Below are 19,142 nucleotides of genomic sequence, written 5' to 3' on the forward strand. Positions count from 1 at the left end.
CATGTTTAAGAGTTCAAAACCAGAATTTTCAGACAACGAAAGGGAATTCAGAAAATAGCACAGCCCAAAACTTACATCAGTCAATTATTTAAAATGACTTTTAAATGCAGCAACTGGCCAAATAATACTTAGTGGTTACAACATGGAACAATGTTGTAGATAAATAGATTGAACATTAAAAAGTTTATAAGAGTAAAATATTTCTTAAAATGCCAGATTTGTCAATAACTTAAAATAATTAAACTAATTTTTTCATATATTATGTAAGGAATGTTGTCCATTTAATCATTTAACAATTTCTTGAGATGAATTTTCTAATCCAGTGGTGCCCCCCTTTTTTTACCCGAGGGCCGCATCTCAAACTAAAATGGCTGTCGCGGGCCAAAATACATATGGAATTTTAAAATAGTTCCGGATAACATGATATAGAAAAGAAAATGATAAACCAAGAATTCTTGTTTTCAGCACTAGATGCTTATTTTAATAAAGTGAAGTTTGTATCTGGTTTTCAGAAACCAATACTTTGAGTAATTGTCTCCAAATTTGAAATCTAATGAAAATCATGGTTTTCGTTTTGTAAAGTTGAAAAAAACCAATGAGCTAAATGGGTCAGCTTTGTGGGCTTGGTGTGGCCTGCAGGCCATAGGTTGGGCACCACAATTGTAACTCATTTCACGATAGTTAAGTTTCAAAGAAAAGCAAAAATTAAAATAGATTCTTACCTATTTGCTACTGGTTCATCACTCAGAAGATCGCTATCCAGCAAAGGAAACTGTATGGGGCCAATTTTTTTCCTTGCAATAGGATCTGAAGATCCATCAATAGATTTTGGAGTGGGAGCTATAATATCAATATCAGTTGCTCGTTTTTCAATCTGGGCTTCTGTCAGAATGAGAAAGAAATATTAGAAAAACTCAAAAACATTTTGAAATTCTGTTATCATAAACCCAGTAGTAAATTAGACACAATCAAGTTTGAAAAAAAAAAAAAAAAAACTATAAAATGATTTTTCTGTAAGTTGCTGCCCTATAGGCAGGGCTAAGGCAGAAATACATAAAATACTCCGCCAGCTCAGCCAATTCCATCCGAGGACTGCAGTTTGGTGCTTATTAGCACTCATCAGCCCAGAATACAGGCCGAGGACTGCTGATGGCCTTTGAAAAAAGTGAGAAAGGTGACAAATTTGAAAACAAAGGTGACTAAAAGGTGACAAAAAAGAAACTAAAAGGTGACCAAAAGCAATTTGGTAGGAACTCAAAAAACAGAAAAGGATTATCCCTTTTTACTGACTTTTAACAAAATAGCCCTATATGCTTTTCGTAAAGATTTCTACAGTTTCACTTTCAATATATGTTTTAATTTTTTCCATTTTCTTAGTTTCTTCTTCACAAGCCTTTCTTTTTTGCTCTTCTTTTTGCTTCTGTTTCAATTCCAAATCTTTTTTCCTTTCACATTCATCCATGTATGTTGTGTAATTTACGTGTGCTTGTTGTGCACATTTAATTATTTCTGGACCAATTGGTAAAGAAAGCAAATGAGGATATTCTTTTACAGCCTCTTTAACTATAAGTATGCTGTTTGAAAATCTTTCAGTCCTTGCTGTCTTATTTTCACCAAAAAGGTGCTTTGAAATAGAAAATAGTCTTCCAATGTCAGCATTACCACGTGATAATGCAAGTGAAGCTTTTATCACCTTAGAAACATTAGATCAATGGAAGTTGAGTCCTTTTTTGAAATGTGCTGCTGCCAGTAGATATCAATGGTTTTGTTTTCGGATGCTTCATCATCTTTTTCCGCTGCAAAAGTTTCCATTCATCTTGCAACTTATCGAGTGAAACATTAAAAGGCATGATTTTTGCAACCTTTATCAAATCCTTACAGCTTCTAGATTTACTTCTCTCTTTCGAATCCAAAAACATAAAACTTTTCAATAACCCGTTTGATATGCAACTTTTTTCTATTACATACTTGCATGCAGTCACCCAATGCTTTTTAATAGCTCTTAAAAACATAACCTTTTCATTTTCTTTCAGTTTTGACAGTTCATTTGTCATCTCTCCACTAACAATAAGATCTTCAAGAGGTAGTCTGTTACCAACTGCAAACAGTTCATCCGTGTCTACATTTAAAAAATCAACTTACTTTATGACAGAGGCTTTTATAATCTGAGCCATAAAAGTCTGAACAATGGTCTCTATTTCTTGGTACAATTTATGTATCATAGGTGCTTGGAATTGAAAGCGTTTCGTGAACTGAATAAACATTGGTAGTTTCATCAAAGCTCAAAGTATAATAGGATAAACATGCTTCCTTTAACATACATTCCCGAAAATAAGGAGCAAGTCCATCTGTAGAAGGGATAGAAAGACTGGTTCTGCTCATAGGGTGCAATTGCAAGCGATAAAAAAAATTCCCTGATTTCCTGGTAGCATAGCTATTTTTCTTAAACAACAACAAGGTGGGGGGGGGGGGTATATTTAAGGCTATTTTTTAATTAATTTCACTGTTAAAGCTATCATTCAGATACTTTTCAAAGACTTAATTATTTTTAAAAAAAAATCCTAAGATGCATTTCAAGAAAGGTGAGAAAGGTGACAAAAGTTGTAAAAGGTGACTAAAAGTAACCAAATTTTCAAAAGGTGACTAAAGGTGTGAAAGGTGACTGACTCCTCGGCCTGAGAATAGGAAGTGACTGAGCTGGAGGTGAAAAACCTCTTTAGGAAGCCAAGAGTGCCAAACTAAGTAACTACTAGTACAGTGAAACCTGTGTATAACGATAACCTGTCTATAACATTTTTTTTTTGGCCCCAGCAAAATGTCAGCATGAATAATCAAACTGTCTATAATGCTGTGTCTATTACAATATTTTTTTAGGTCCCAACAGTATCGTTGTAGATAGGTTTTACTGTAGTTAATATGAAATTAGCACTGACCAGACAAGTGACAAACGTCACTTGGTCAGTGCGAATTCCATATTAGCTACCCATTTGCTTGGCACTCTTGGCTTCCTTAAGAGGTTCTCCACCTCCAGTTCAGTCACTTCCTATTCCAAGCTGATGAGTGAACAAAACTGCACTCCTTGGATGGAATTGGCTGAGCTGGTGGTGTATTTTATGCATAAAATGATCTATTTTGAGGCTACTTTTCAACCATTTCTGAAACATTTGATATGAAAGGATAAATCTGAAACTTTTAATCAAAAAATTCAACAATGCTAGAAATTTTGTAACAGAAGAGCAAAGAACCTGTTTCTTGATATGTTGTACATCTTTCATAAATGGGACCTCTTTCATAAGTTGGTACACGAACTGTTCCATCACTACACTGTTCTCCTTGGGTTAATTTAATCCGCATGTCAAACAACTAGGGAAAATAAAAAAATAAAAAAACAGTTTCAGCTTTATAGGGAAATGTACAGGAACTACTATTTATTTAAGAAATACATGATTCAAAAAGATCTACAAGTTTTGTTACTGACATTTTAGTTTATTTATCCAGTCTTTCGAATTTAGTAAAGCCCATCCCAATATTTTTTAATAAATTGGATCAAACTAAAATTTTGAATTGTACACAGTGAATTGCATTTAAATCCCTATTTTGGCATGTGCTTGAACATAAAACAGCACTATCGCAATTGAAAAAGAAACAAGTTTACACGGGAAAGATATTTACAATGCACTAAAATAATTTCAATCTGTTAAGATCCTTTCAACAAAAGTTTTATCATCTAATATTAAGGTGTAAAATGCTGTAACAAATATCAACAGATTATTATTCGGGCAAAGGTAACTCGGCAGCATTTGAAGGCTATGCAGATCCTAATCACACCATTGTATACAGTGCCAGGTTAGTCTTGTCTCACTATTGTCTTCATCGTTTACAATAAAAACCAGAAGTAATACATCTCCACACTATTCTTTGTTTTTTCTCTCCCTTCCTTTGAATCTACAGATTGAGGGAGGCTGCAGTGTAAAATCAAGGGACCTAAGGGACTTTTTTTCACTGTAAAGGTTTACTATAGGAAAAGAAACAATAAATTTCAGAACCTTTTGTTATATGATGAATCTACCACTTAATGTTAAGAAATTTCCTTGGAAACCACCGCATTAAAAAAAAACACTAATTTTTGAAAGGAAAGTGACAACATGAGTAAGAAGAGAAAACTCTCAAACGAAGGGCAGTTTATTGCTCAACTTCGGGATAATATTTTCTATTTCAACAATTGCTTTGACTAGTCCTTGATTACAAAATTTTCATTAAGACAGAATGAATTTTATGTACACTTTATAAAAGCACTTATTCACAACCCAAATACCAATATTTGCTGTTAATATTTATTCCCTTAAACAATGAGTTTCACATTTAGACATTTATTTTAATGAAAAGTTTTTGATGCACAACTTTTCCTTTTCATGAATCACAGTATGGTTAATCGAATGTAAAGGGCTTTTTCATCTTGTCGTCCTTTATCAGCAAAGAAGGGAATCATTCAAATTTGGTAATAGCAGTACCAGATCTCAGTAAGTATTGCTCGTAATCTGGGTGGAAACTTCTGAATTTGTTAATATTAAGTAATTTGCTCAAGCACGGATCCAAAAGGGAGTCATAACTCCCTTGGAGAAACCAAAGAGACCCTAAAATTGCGTTTCTAAAAGTTCAAATTAGGAAAAATTCCATATTGGAACCCCGACCTTTACGCTCTTTTAAACTGCCACAAAGCTTTAATTGCATTTTCAAGACTTCCATTTTGAAAAATTTCCGAAGCAGAGACACTTACAAGCCCTTTCTCCCTTAACTTGGCTAAACATAGCTTAAAACATTCTTTTTTTCCCTTCACAGTCTAACGTTTCCAAAGATAGTTTTGAAATGTGCTTTCAGGTCGGTGAATTTTGACCCCTTCCCATATAATAATAACGAAGACAGCTTACAATTGCGTTGTTGAATCAATAAATGTCACATTTTTTCGGGAAGCGCAACCGAACCCTTCTTTCTGTCCTTAACATTACCAAACAGCCCAAAAATGCAGTTTTTGGCCTTCAATCTCAAAACATTCCGTTTAAAACTTCAGTAGCAACAAATTTATCAGGGCAGTACAATTCTGACCGGCCTGATCTTTCCTTTAATGTGATTAAAGATTGTGTAAAATGTGTGTTTAGGATATCAACTTCAAACTTTAAAACATCCATCTCATCCAATACCTGCAAAAATCGCATAAAGATGGGTTTTTGAAACTTCAACTTCAGAAAAAATCTAAGGAAGAGGTCCAAATGTCCACAAGCTAGCTCAAAGTTTTGTTTTTAGAAATTTCTGAAGGAAGTTTGCGACACCTTTATTTCCCCCCCTCAATGATGGAGAACCTAAAATGAACAACAATTTTGAGAAAGATTTTGAGTGGGAAACCAGCATCCGATCTCTCTCTCACAACACTTTGTCTTTGATTTGTCCGCGATTTCAACAACTGTTGAAATCGCGTTCTTAGGACGTCATTTTCAAAACCTTTCCAAGGGAAACGGAAGAGTCATCCAACTCCCCAAGATTTTTAGAAACAATCAGCCACTCCCTAATGCCCACCAACGATAGCTTTCGATTGTGTTTTTAAAACTTTGCCATCGAAAAATTTCCAGAGAGAGTTCCCTGAAAGTTCGCTATTTTCTTTAGCGTCATCAAATATAGTCAAAAAATGATTTTAATATTTAAAATATTTCGGGAGGAAAATCCAGTGGGAAGCTCTTACACCACTAAATACAGCATACACATTTGTGCTTTTATAGTCTAGTCAAAAAAACTTTCCGGACAGCGCCCTCAAACCTTCCTCAATCTCTTAACGCATTAAAAGATATCCTAAATTGCTTTTTTAACGCTTCAATTTCCGAAAATTTCCTCGAAAAATCCTCAGCCCTAAATGCAACAAAGAAAACAAATTAAACTGATTTTTTTTTCCAAAATTCATCTAGTCTAGAGGGAGCTCCAAGCCTCTTTTCTCTTAATGTTACTAAAACTGCGAATTTTGACTAAAATTTTGGAATCTTCCGGTGGGGCCTTTAACTTTTTTTTTATTCTGCAAGAAAAATATGAAGAAAAAAAAAGTTTCCTTTCTTCTTAATTAAGTTCTTACTTTTACTTTAAATTCTTTTTACTCTTTAATGTATTAGCTATTTCTCATCAAAAGGGCGGCAAATTGAGGGTACCGTCCTGGGCGGCAGAATGTGTAGCTACGCCACTGGGGAGGGTGTTGATTTTACAAGGACTTTTGGTCTCATTTTGTGGAGGGTTCTGTTCTTGGGGGGGGGGGGGGAGAGGGGAGCGCTATAGCACCAGAGAGGGTGCATCATTGTGCCTGAGGAGGGGGCGGGGTGAATTCCCTCGCATAAAGAAACATGAAAACAAAGAAAAGAGAATGCAAGAGGCAACAAAATATTTTCCTGTTCAAAAAGTGTAAGCGATTTTTACTGTTAAAATTAAACAGTAATAATGAAGAAATAACTACCTTTAAATATGGATCCGGCTCCTCCCATAGTGAAACTATTTTGTTGTCAATCAAAGTGGCAAACATTTGAGTCTCAATGAAACGTGATAGAAAAGGTAAGTATGGCTCTGGTTGATCGGACAAAAATGCTGTTTTGTCAAAATTCTGCATGGTTTCTCTAGTACTAAGCCACTGTTCCATATCATGCTATGAAAGAAATGATCAAACATCAATTCATATTGAGGAAAGACACTAGTATCAAACAGACCATAAAAATTATACATCAAAGAAAACATTTTAAAAGATTTGAAACTGAAAATGACAAACAATATTTTCTTCAAAAAAATGTTCCACATTTTGAAAATGCCATTCAACTTATGTTCATGAATTACACACAGAAATCTTTTTTTTTTTTTTTTTTTTTTTTTTTAACCTTTTGGAAATGTAAAAACAGACAACTAGTGAAAGGTTAAAACCTGATAATACTTTTCTTGTATCTGCTTAATAGTTCGGTCAATTTAGACATAAAAAATAGTGATCAAATAACAAAAATTACGACAAAGCCAAATTTTTGTAGAGACCTTGGGTTTACCATTACAAATATAGTGCCAAAAGCCTCCATCGATCCCATGTGAGCTAAAAAAGTTATTCGGGGTCCAAGGTCAAAATTTAGGTTTTGTGGATTTTTCTCAAAAACGGTAAGTTTTATCGAAAAGTACCTCAGATCAAAGTTGTAGATCTCAAAATTCTCTATAAAAATGGTCCTTATGATTTTTTTCTCTAAGAACAACCATTTCTCAGATATCCCGTACTCTCAAAAGACAGCCAGTCACTTACGTAATCCTCTCTACTTGCATGGCCTTGAATAACATCTGGCTATTCTAATCCACGTGGTGTCATTCACGGACCCAGGGGAGCCCACCCCCTAAGCGAAAGGGTGCACCCCCTCAATATTGGGGAGACTCCCCAAAAAGCAAGCCCCCCCCCCCCAAAAAAAGCGAGGAAAAAAACCCTCAAAACAACCCTTCTATCAATTTCGATAGTGCAGACTCCTCTTTGGTGGGCACCCCTGACGAACCTGCTTCTTTTAGAGTTAAACGTGCAGTTTGAGTGAATAAACATATTTATTACAAGCGCTTACTGCTGTTTGTGTTGATCAATATTTAAGAAAAATGTCACAACTTTGCTTTATTTGCAATAAACTTTTGACTGAAGATGAAACTGTTGTGCTGGGCAGTCGTGGAATGCCAACTTTAATCTGACTTTCACCTGAATTTTGAGATCTACAACTTTGGTCTGAGGTACTTTTAGATAACTTACCATTTTTGAGAAAAATCCAAAAAACCTAAAATTTCGACGTTTGACCCCAAATAACTTTTTTAGCTCACATGGTATCGATGGGGACTTTTGGCACTTTACTTATAAGAAACAAAAGGTCTCTACAAAAAATTGGCTTTGTCAGAATTTGTTATTTTTATTGTCTAAATTGACCTATAATCTATGCTTTTGATTCACCACATTTTGAATATATCTTTCACAAAGAACATAAAATAACCCTTTTTTTAAGAGTATAAATGTATTATTAAAATAATAAGTAAATTCACAATGCTCATATAAACAAAAAATCTAAATGCAAAACACACACATAGCATACCTGATTTGGTTGAATGACAAAACTTTCATAAGATTTAAATATATGTATAAAATGATTTAAAAATATTTCTCGCACAGCATTATTTAATTTTAGCACATCAACAAACTGACGCATTTCTTCGTTATTTCTGTTTTTGGGTGTCCCATCGTTGTCAATTTTCTTTGGCTTTTCTAGATCACTTAAGTTGGTAATGACACCTAAAACAAAGCAAAAAAAAAAAAAAAGATTTCAAAACATCAACCTTCAAAAATCATACACATAATGTATAACTAATTTAGAAGCAGGTTCAACATGTACAAACATGCAGGAAAAGTAACACATTGGAATGATTTCAAAGATTCTAGTTTGTAAGTTTTTTGTGATATTCAAGTCCTCCACGTGCCTCTGTAGTGTTTAAGAATTATGAAAAAATATTTGCTAACACCAATTTGATATAACATATCTTGCTAAATCATATTCCTTTTTCTGCTTTTAAACAAAAGGTTTTAATAAGAGTAATAATTTGCTGCGCTGAAATTATGTTTGAAAACTTAAAACTCAACAATACTAAACAAAATGTTTAAAAATTCAGTGTTAATTGACTGAATAAAATTTTTTAATTTTCAGACAGCAAACATACCAAAATATGCATTGGAGTATTAGCATCATAACAGGCTACTGTGCTGCAGTACATCTTTACTAATATTATAAAGAGAGAGGGCGGATCTTTGTGTGTTTATATGTTCGAGGTAATCTCCGGAACCACTGCACCTATTTGAAAAATTCTTTCACTATATGAAAGGTGCTTTCTTACTGAGAAAAAATCCAATAAGTAGTGCTTTTTTTATTCAAATTTAGGCCCAAATTTCACGTAAATTACCTATTATTGGCTATTAAAGGGGTGAAAAATTACTTGCACATATTGATATTATATATCGTTGAAAAGGGTTGAATTTTCTGTGTTCTAAACAATTTATTTCAATTCTCTAACTTAATTACGGCGGGAGTAATTTGCATTTTTAGCTCAAACTTTTTTAGGCTTAGCTGAAATTCAGGCACTACTTTCTTCATTAAATCTATCAATAAAAAGTGAAGGAATTGTCCCAGTTTTCTTTTTGACAGCATTGAAAAAAGCGAAATTTTTTACTCCAGATCTCTCTCGACCTTTGGTTGAAAAGGAAAAAAAGTTACAAGTGTTTTTAAATCAATTTCGAGATATGTCATTTTGATTCAGGTTGTCAACCATTTTATTTTCGCGTTTCCATGGTTACGCTTTTTGAATCCATTGTTTATTTCCTTATTTAGCATCTGATTTCTTTAACTTATTTTATTTCATGTTTCCATGGTTATGCGTTTAAAATCCATCTTTCGCATTTTAATTTCTTAAAAGTATTTTAATATCTGTCGTCATTGCTTGGAAGGGTGATTTTGCATGGTGTTTTTTTCTTTTATTTAAGTTATTCTTTAAGTTATTAAGTTATTCTTTTAATTAATTGTTGAATATATGTCACTTGACACAATTTTTGTTCTCAAGGTAGACCAGGCAAAGCCGGGCAACGCAGCTCTTAATAAATAAAAATTTGAAAGCTACTGTTAATGTGATTTTATACCTTTTTGTTTGTTAGGCGAAACATTTATTATTGCCAAAGAAAAAATATCCGCTTCACTCCCAAAAGGGCTGGGTTCCGGTAGCATGGTCGTTTGGCACGTTAGGCGCTAAGCAGTTCAGTCTAGGATTATTGTTTTAAGACAACCGTTAATGTAATTCATTGTTTGGGCGATTTGTTTTGAAAGAAAAGAAACTTTTGATTTCTTTTTACCCGAGTGAAATGTAAGACATTTTCTTCTTTTTTTTCTGACGATGATTTTTGAATGTTCCACGGGATGTTTTTTTTTTGTTGGATGGATTATGAGAGCGTGGTTGCTGGGCAAGTTTGGCGATAAACAGCAGAGCTGTTGGAATTATTTTTACATTTGAAAGATATTATTAGATGTTATTTTTTTGTTTATTTGGCGAAATATTTTAAATTGCACTAAAAACCGCTTCACTCGCTAAATAGAGTTTTAAAGCAACTGTAAAACTAATTTAATGATTTGACGAAAAGTTTTAAATCCCAAAGAAGCTTAAATAGTTTTTTTTTTTTTTTTTTAAAGGTGTGTATGCGTTTTATACAAAGAAAAACGACCATTTCACATCAGAGGGGGAGAGAGCATCAGTTTTTTTATTCAACTGACTTCCATTAAATTTTTAGCATGGGCATCGCTGTGCGAGTAATGCTAGTAGAGTTTTAAATCAACTGTAAATCTAATTTAAGGATTTGATGAAAAGTTTTAAATTCCAAAGAAACTTTAATAGGTTTTTTTTTTCTTTGAAAAGGTGTGTACGCATTTCATACAAAAATAAAAAAAACGATCATTTCACATCGGAGGGGAGGGGGCGTACATTTATTTTTATTCAACCAACTTCCATTACATTTTTAGCACGGGCATCACTGTGCGGGTACTGCTAGTTTATAATAAATTTTCGACAACAGTATTACTTACAAAGTAATGGTTATAATTATGTTGGCTATCTAAGACAAGTAAACCCACGCTCCCTTAATGCATAAACAATGAGATGTTTCTGTCTCTTTTACCTTTGCAACAAGGATTATAAAAGGAAAAATTGGAAACTCTTTTTTTCTTTTAATTTTTGTAATTTTTTATTTGCAGGATGCTGATTTAACAGAAAATTACTGAAAAAAGAAAACTAATATTATAAAAAACATTTTTCCGACATTTAACATTAGTAGCTTCTAGTCTTTAAATCCTGTCATTAAAGGATAAGGAGTTTCGTTTAGTAACTTTTTAGAATCAACTTTACAATAACACTTAATAGATATATTTATTATTTACTGAAAACACATTTCCCTTAAAAGAAGTAAGATGACATTTAGCAGCAAAATATTTCTACCTAACTCCTTTTATCCATTTGGTTATTTTTGTGGCTGATTTAAACTCACAGAGAGGATGAAAAGAAATCAAGCTAAACCAATTTTTGCTTAAAACAGGTGTATAAAAAGAACAAATTCAAATTTTTCTGAAAAACAATTCAAGGGACGACCCAGAGAAACTGTAACCGAAATTTTGTACATCTGGACCTTTTTATTTGACAAGGTGACTGATAAACCGAAACACAAACTGTTTCTTTTATATAAATATATTCATATTATTTATACATAACTAACTTCAATACTTATATTTTCAAATGTTTATTTTTATTGAAACGATTTTCTAACATTTCAATATAACGGGGTTGTTTCTAAAATTTCAATTAAGTATTTTTTCTGAAAGAGCATGCTATAAAACATAGGATTTATCCATTTTTTAAATACACTGCTCAAAACAATTAGGGGAGCAAGCAAAAAAGTGAAGAAAATCGTGCGAGACAACCACGTTTTGGCATATGTGGCGTACATGTGTATCAATGTGCAATACAGAAAAAAGAAATTAAAAAATTTGGAATTAAGCTTTAATTCTTTGAAAATATGGAAACAACAATTTGGTTATATGAAAAAAACCATGAAAAAAGGTACTGTTTAGACATGATGCATGAGTTTTAATAGGGCGTGTGTTCCCCCGAACAGCTAAGACTGCTGCACACCTGTTTACATTGGATGTGATGAGGTTATTGATCTGACTTTGGTGAATACTGCTGCACTCCTCAAGAAGCCACCGAACATTCCCAATTAATGTCTAAAACTGTGTTTTATAACTACACTTTCAAAAAATTTCCGGGGAAGAAAGACCTGGACATCCCTATCTGACTGAATATTATACTTCCAACAAGGTTCAACTTGCTTACATCCAGTAATGTCTCCATCCCAAACCAGAAAGGTGAATCCACTCTCTGTATTTTTTTCATATGTTGAAATTAAAAAAAAATCTCTACACCTTTTTACTAAAGGGCGGTAGGCGATATTGTAAGTTTTGGGAGGTGAGACGTGTCAACAATCCAACAATATTTTGGTTCAGATGGCAGTAGTTAGTGTTACCCCCCCCCCCCCACCTCCACCGTTAATTTGCCTGGGAATTAGAAACTCGAAAAGGTGCTACCTTTAACCTTATTTGAAAGTGTGAAAAAAAAATTGGGGGGGGGGGGGATTTGCGCCACTGAGCTTGGGGGGAGGGGCACCTCTGAGTAAAGTAGTTCATTATTTCATTTGAATATAAGACATACCATTAAAAGATTTAAAAAATAACAATACCTGTTCGTTTTGCTAGAGCAGTGACTTTTTGGAGGGCTTCACTTTGTTGTAAAATATGACTATGTGTGCTGGCAAGACTACTGTAAGAACTTCTTGCGCTACTATCTGTACTACTGACACCTGAATCACCACTATCAAATGTCCAAGATAACTTGCGCAAACGACTTCTAGAATGTCTTTCATTAGAGTTTCTATCAAGACCCTTTTCACTAGATGAGACACCAAAAGCCTTCATGGTGTCAACTAACTCTGATACTAATTCATTACGGCACGGAAACTTTGGAATGTCTTCTGGAACTTCAACAATTTGATTGTCAATGTCAACAAAGCACAGATTAGCCTAAAAAAGTTGTGCATGTATTATCAAAATGGCAGAAAATTTCACATTTTAAAATATGTCTTCTTAATATTGGAGAAAACTACAGTATCATTTTAAGTACAAGAACTAAAAAGCATCTTTGAATTATGGTGAAAATTCTTTGCAACAAATAACAATACAACAAAATTTTCAGTCCCGATATACCTCTCATTACATTGCTTGAATTCTATTACAATGAATAAAACTTGATATCCCTCAAAGTTTATGATAAAGGTATCTCACCATATAACAAACAAAAAAAAAAGTAATAATAAGGGACCAACTCACGGAAAAAAATGATTAAAACAATTCTTCAATGCAATAAAAATAAAACACTACAGGAAATGTAACAAAGTGATTACAGAAATCATGGAATACATTATACAAATAGCAAGGGACTTAAAAGTTTTAGAAAAAAATGACATTACAGTCAGCGCTCTTTAGAACCACCTCCCATTACTGGGACAATTCCATTATAGAGACCGATGTATATAGTCCCATTTACTACTCCATTAATGAAATGCTATTTTAACATCAATTAGAGCACTCAAACTACACTGTTCATTTCAACATAATGTCCAAAATTTAGTTTTTTTTTTTAAATTTAGAAGACTATCTATAAAAATACTAATGTTTGAATGCTTCACTTTCCAAATCGATTAACTCCATATAACAAAAAGTTGAGAAAAGTGATGAAGAAGATAGTGTTATCCATAGGAGTGAATGGACCCTTGTGTTACATTTTCTGCCATCGAAGGATCAGAAATGTAGTGAACCAAAAGTGTAATATAAATTCATATTCTAAGCATTGAATAAGCACTATTAAAGCAGAAATGAGGATTATTTTAAAAAGTGGAGTTAATCGATTTGGTAACTGAAGCATCCATTTAACAATTTCATGTTTCTAAACGAAAGATATTTCCATTGAAATATTAGGCGATAGAAATGATTATGAATTGAATATACATATATATTTGAAAACGTTAAAAAAAGGCATCGTCTTACAATATCTTCGTTTGAGGAAAAACCATACTTAGAACAAATCATAAACAACAAAAGAAACAAAACAAACGAAGCCCAAATCAATAATTAAAAAAAAAATCTTATTTTTATCAAATGTTTTCAATTTTTTTTGTTGTTAAATGTATTAAAGTTATGTGTAATTTATGGATAGTATTGCTGCATCAAAAATTATTCAATAATAAAAAACAAGGGTTATTATTTACTTTGTTAGTTTCTTGATTTTCTTTCAAAAGGAAGCAGAAATTAGACCTGTATTTTTAAAAACAACAAAATAACATACAATATCTTGCACATTTACTTAATGACGACCTCCCTTTATAGCGACCAAATTTGTTTGGACAACAAGGGTCAACTGTACAATGATATCAAGAGACTTACTTCTCCAGGAATGGACAACTGAGAGCGTTCATCTATACCACAACATAATCCCATAATGTAAGGAACTGGTGCATCTAAAAAATGATGTAATGACGCAGGCAGGATGGGCACATACACATGTTGCCATGTGAATGGAAAAAGCAGCATTGTGATGCATTCAGCTACAATCATCAACTTATCATAGTCTGTAAATCAAAACATTTCATGAATACAATAGAGGGGGGAAAAATACACAAAATCCTAAAATGTCAACAAAAAAAAAAGGCACCTGATTTTTACTTCCTTTTACAAAAAAGGAAGTATTGTATTCTCGAAAAAAATTTCATTCAAAATCAACCTTAATTTCCATTTTACTCACCCCCGAATGAATGTTGAGTTTTTTTTCGACTCGACCACGCGTGGATAAAAGCCTAAGAATGTATAAACACCCGAAATATCCATTTTGACAATTCCCGAGTTAGTTACAACGAGTTTTCTCGTGACATCTGTATGTACGTATGTGTATATATGTCACATAACTCAAGAACGGTATGCCATAGAAAGTTGAAATTTGGTATGTAGACTCCTAGCGGGGTTTAGTTGTGCACCTCCCCTTTTGGTTGCATTCGGGTATTTTTAAAGGGGTCTTTTGCCCTTTTTTGGGGGGAAATCATTGTTAATTTTAATGTAAACTCAAGTGGTGTTACAATTTGGCGGACACTTGGCGTCAAATTTGGCGTGGTTTTTTTTAAAAATCTGGTTTCAATTTGGCCACTGTTGGTGATATTTAGAGAGTTAACTATTGAATCACATTAAAATTACCAATAATGGGAAAATGACATTAAATTGGAGTAAAAGGAAGTCATGTGAGGCACACATCAGCTTGTTTATTTAATCCTACACTACAATGATTTTGAAATATTCTGTCAAGGCTGTCTTAACTAGATGATGAATTCCTAGGCACAAATTGGCCTCTTTAACAATACATATCAAAACTTTGTAATAAAATCATCGTTAGTTTTTTACTTATACTACTGCATCAACTTGAAAATCAGGAAAGAATAACTAAACTTAGGACTATATTCTTGACCCTCTGAATTGTATTGCATATTTACATTCAAAACTCGAAAACAGTTCATTAAAAAACTACAGCATATAGAAAAAGTGGAAAACTGCAGCTGATGGATAAAATAATAAACATTACGCTTACCAGCAGAAAAAAGTAATACTTGATTTTCTAAGAGGACGCTTGTATACAGTAAAATAACATTATCTACACCTAATGTTGAGAACAATGCTTGATAAGAATATTCAAAAAATGGAAGTTCATATGGACCTGCAAACAAAAGCATTAATGTAGTTAAACGTTTCATTTTCATTTCAGGAAAAGTGCATGACATCAGCAGGCATTTACTTTTCACAATTTAAAAAACATAAAAAACACATAAGACTGGTTTCTACTGTTTATTCTTTCCTTGATTAGTTTTTTTTTACATAAAAGAAGAACTCCCTACGGTCCTCCTCTGACAAATAAATTAAAAGGGTACTTTAAATACTAACTAACTATAAAATTTCTACTAAGACAATTTCAAAAAACACCAAATCTTGATTAATTACACTCAATACACTATTTCTTGAACGAATCTAAATAAATCTAGAAACAAAAGTTCCCCTATTTTTTTTAAAAAGATTATTTCAGCAATAAAACAGTTGCAACTTTTTTTACTCTTATCAAAAAGGATTTTAAATGTTCCCACCTTGCAACATTGTTCATTTCCAATGCAATTGACAATCGAAAGCTTTCCAAATGTTTAACCGAAATGGATGCACAAAACTGTTTTACAGTTTATGTTCTAATCGAAGAAGACTGCTGCAGACTCATGCTTCTTTTTACATCCATATGAATTCATATAGGAGGTCATGTCAATTTTTCCACCATGTGTAATATTGAATTAGCAACGTTATAGTCAGCACATTGATCTATGATTTTGAGAAAGATTATACACTTAAACCTGTTTTTGTGCCTTTTTTTGTGCAGTGTATGAAATTTTCAATTACATTGGGACTCAATTGACAAAAGTATTTATAAAACAAGTGTGAGGTAGTATCTTCAAGTGATGTAAGGGGCACTCAGATGGGAGGTGACCACCCAAAAACTTTCTTATTCGGGAAATTTTGTCTGACTAGTTGGCAAAATTACTATGACTTGGTTTATTTTGATTTTGTTTAAAGAAGCAATCCCTAGTTATTTCTTAAGTTTTTGGGTTATTTAATACGTGAGAATTTTTTTATGCGGTCCTGATCCACCTTTTTTTTTGTTTTTTTTTTTCAAAACTGTGTTGCGAAACCAACTTTTTATAGCTATTCATGAATTTTGGGCAATTTTTTTTTATGCCATCCCTCTTCACTGCGCAAAAACAGGTTTGGGTGTATTGGATTGAACTATGCTCAGGGAATAAAATTTACAGATTGATTTTCATGCAACATGCTCACAACATTTTGACAGGCATTAAAGGTATCTACATTAAATTCAAAACTAATAATATGAACAAAGCAGTGAATGAAAATAATCCAAACCCAGATCAATAAAGCTGAAAAAATGTAACATGTGACTCAGTCAGAAGCATGAATAAAAAATAAACATCCACACTGGGTTGAGGTTATCTGTTGCATTACTACGCAGAAAGAAAATTAACTGGTCACAATGGTACTTTTGAGAAATAAAGTAAGATGAAATTGTGTGCAACTCCCTACATCAGGAAAGCTCATTCCTGTCATAAAGAAAATGAAATTTTTTGGTTTTGAAACCATTTGAATTTCAAATGTATTTGTTCTATAATGCATTCAGGAAAAAGTGATAGCAGAAGTAAACAAAGAGGGTTGTTGTTTGGCGCCAACATTTGCCACTTTCATAAACTATTTATTGGATTGGCAATTCTCTTAATGAACATTTCTCTTCTCTGTTTGGATCTGCTTTCAATCATCTTACCAAGCAGACAACTGTCGGCAAGAGTCCTGTTGCTTTTTTTACTTCCACTGCGCTCTTCTGAAACGTCACGAGCCTACGTCACAGGGTGCGAATGGGCAGCCTTCCACCGAAGATCCCTTGTTTTCGCTAGGTACATTTTGAGCGCGCTGATATTTATATTTTTTAGAAATTCAATAATCCTTTTGAACACACTATGGAGACCGGATTCGTTAAAGCACAATCTAAATAATCTTCCTCATGTAACATCAATGGTGATATTCGAATATTTCCGAGAGGATGAGAGGTTTAATTTTCCAGAAACAAGAGGAGTTAAATGCGAGGAGATAAGCCTTTAACGTTTCATCTTCGAAGTCGAATGTGTGACCTTCGGCTTCTCCCCTATCAGAAGAGCACATGACGTCACTTCCTATGCCATTTGATGTCACAAGCGCTTGAACTTTAAAAATTAATTTAAAAAACTACTTATTGTATCGCAAAAAAATTTTCACCTATGATGTTCATACATGTTACTCCATCATATAAAAATAAAATTGAAAAATAGAAAACTTCTCTATTCTTGTAGAGTGAGTTTCCAATTTATTCAAATTCAGTTTTTAAAATCATAAAAATGAACATGAAAAACATTTTCCCCATGTATATGCACGAAAACCTTTCATTGAAAAAAAAACAAAACACAATAACCATTATTATGACCAAAATTTTATTTATAGTTGAATAATGAAGTGTTATCTTCTAAATCTATGTCTCCATTTCAAAGCTGGACTTTAAAACAGGCGGCAGTGGGTAACTGAGTGACTCATTTCACAATTTCATGTGACTCACATGGGATGGAGCAATATGCATAGAAATGTATTAAAGTGAAAATATGAAACAAATACTTGAAACTGAAGAATACACAGAATTAAACAATTTAAAATAAAGTTAATAATTTTACTTTATTATAAAGATGTAATAACAAACTTAGTCTTACGTAAAAAAAATAAATAAGTAAAAATGTTAACATAATTTCAATGTGAAATGTAGGTAGCATGAAATTACTATTGGTATAAGAATACTGACTAGACTTTTAAGATACCGTAAATTGATTTTGAGACAATCAAAGATGCAACCATCTGCTTTGAAAACATCAAAGATTATAATTAAACAAAATAATTCTGCTCTTACCAGGCCTTTGGCACAAAACTTGTTGCCCAAAACAAGTTAATTTCAAACTTCGACCTGAGGGTGGTAATGGCACCTCAAACAATATGTTATATACGTAAGATTCCAACCTAGAAATGAATTTATTTTCTTTAAACTTTATGGTCCTTTACCTTTAACAAAATGTAGAAGTAAAACTAAATGTGAAACATGATAAAGTACTGAAACAAGGATCAATTGAGCATCATATTTTCACTGCATACTTTAAAATTCTCAACTGAATAATTAAACATTGACAAAAGAATGTAATAAGTGAAGAAATGATTTTCAGGCAACAAGAAAATACTAATACAAATACAAAAGTGACCACCAGCAACAGGCTCTGGGCCCAGCTAGGCTGGTCCTAGTCAATTTACAATCACCAGTGAAGATCAATGGCCGTCTTAAAACTATCTACTCCCTTGCTCATTACCACCTCTTCCGGTAAGCAGTTCCAAGGTTCCACTATCCTGCTAAAATAATAATTTTTCTTAATATCCATGTTAGTCTGAGATTTAAATAGCTTAAAACAATGACCCCTTGTCCTGTTTTCAGTGCTAAACTTTAGCCCCGTAACATCTTTCATTTTAATAAATTTAAACAACTGAATCATGTCCCCTCGGTCTCTTCTTTGCTCAAGACTGTACATTTTTAGCCTTCTAAGCCTGGAATCATAGTCTAAATGAGAACGTCCATTTATTAGCCTTGTAGCCCGCCTTTGAACACTTTCCAATACATTAATACCTTTCTTACGATAAGGAGACCAAAACTGAACAGCATACTCCAAATGAGGTCTTACCAAATTTCTATATAAGGCCAGAAGAACTTGAGATTTGTTTGAAATAGATCTATTGATAAACCCAAGCATTTTATTGGCTTTGTTACTAGCT

At 33.0% G+C, this 19,142-nt stretch overlaps 1 protein-coding gene across 1 annotated transcript in view; it reads right to left on the minus strand.

The window, feature by feature from the left end:
* LOC129226398 (DENN domain-containing protein 5A-like) overlaps positions 1-19,142 on the minus strand; it is a 65,988-nt gene that overhangs the window by 39,583 nt on the left and 7,263 nt on the right. Inside the window, exons 5-12 of the mRNA XM_054860999.1 lie at positions 18,238-18,344; positions 15,295-15,420; positions 14,106-14,290; positions 12,347-12,686; positions 8,121-8,317; positions 6,488-6,673; positions 3,246-3,363; positions 723-882 (exon numbers count right to left, since the gene is read on the minus strand). Coding sequence (XP_054716974.1) covers positions 723-882; positions 3,246-3,363; positions 6,488-6,673; positions 8,121-8,317; positions 12,347-12,686; positions 14,106-14,290; positions 15,295-15,420; positions 18,238-18,344 — 1,419 coding nt within the window. The remainder of the gene's footprint in view (positions 1-722; positions 883-3,245; positions 3,364-6,487; positions 6,674-8,120; positions 8,318-12,346; positions 12,687-14,105; positions 14,291-15,294; positions 15,421-18,237; positions 18,345-19,142) is intronic.

The sequence above is a fragment of the Uloborus diversus genome, chromosome 7, assembly GCF_026930045.1.
Source record: "Uloborus diversus isolate 005 chromosome 7, Udiv.v.3.1, whole genome shotgun sequence".
Lineage (NCBI taxonomy): Eukaryota > Metazoa > Arthropoda > Arachnida > Araneae > Uloboridae > Uloborus > Uloborus diversus.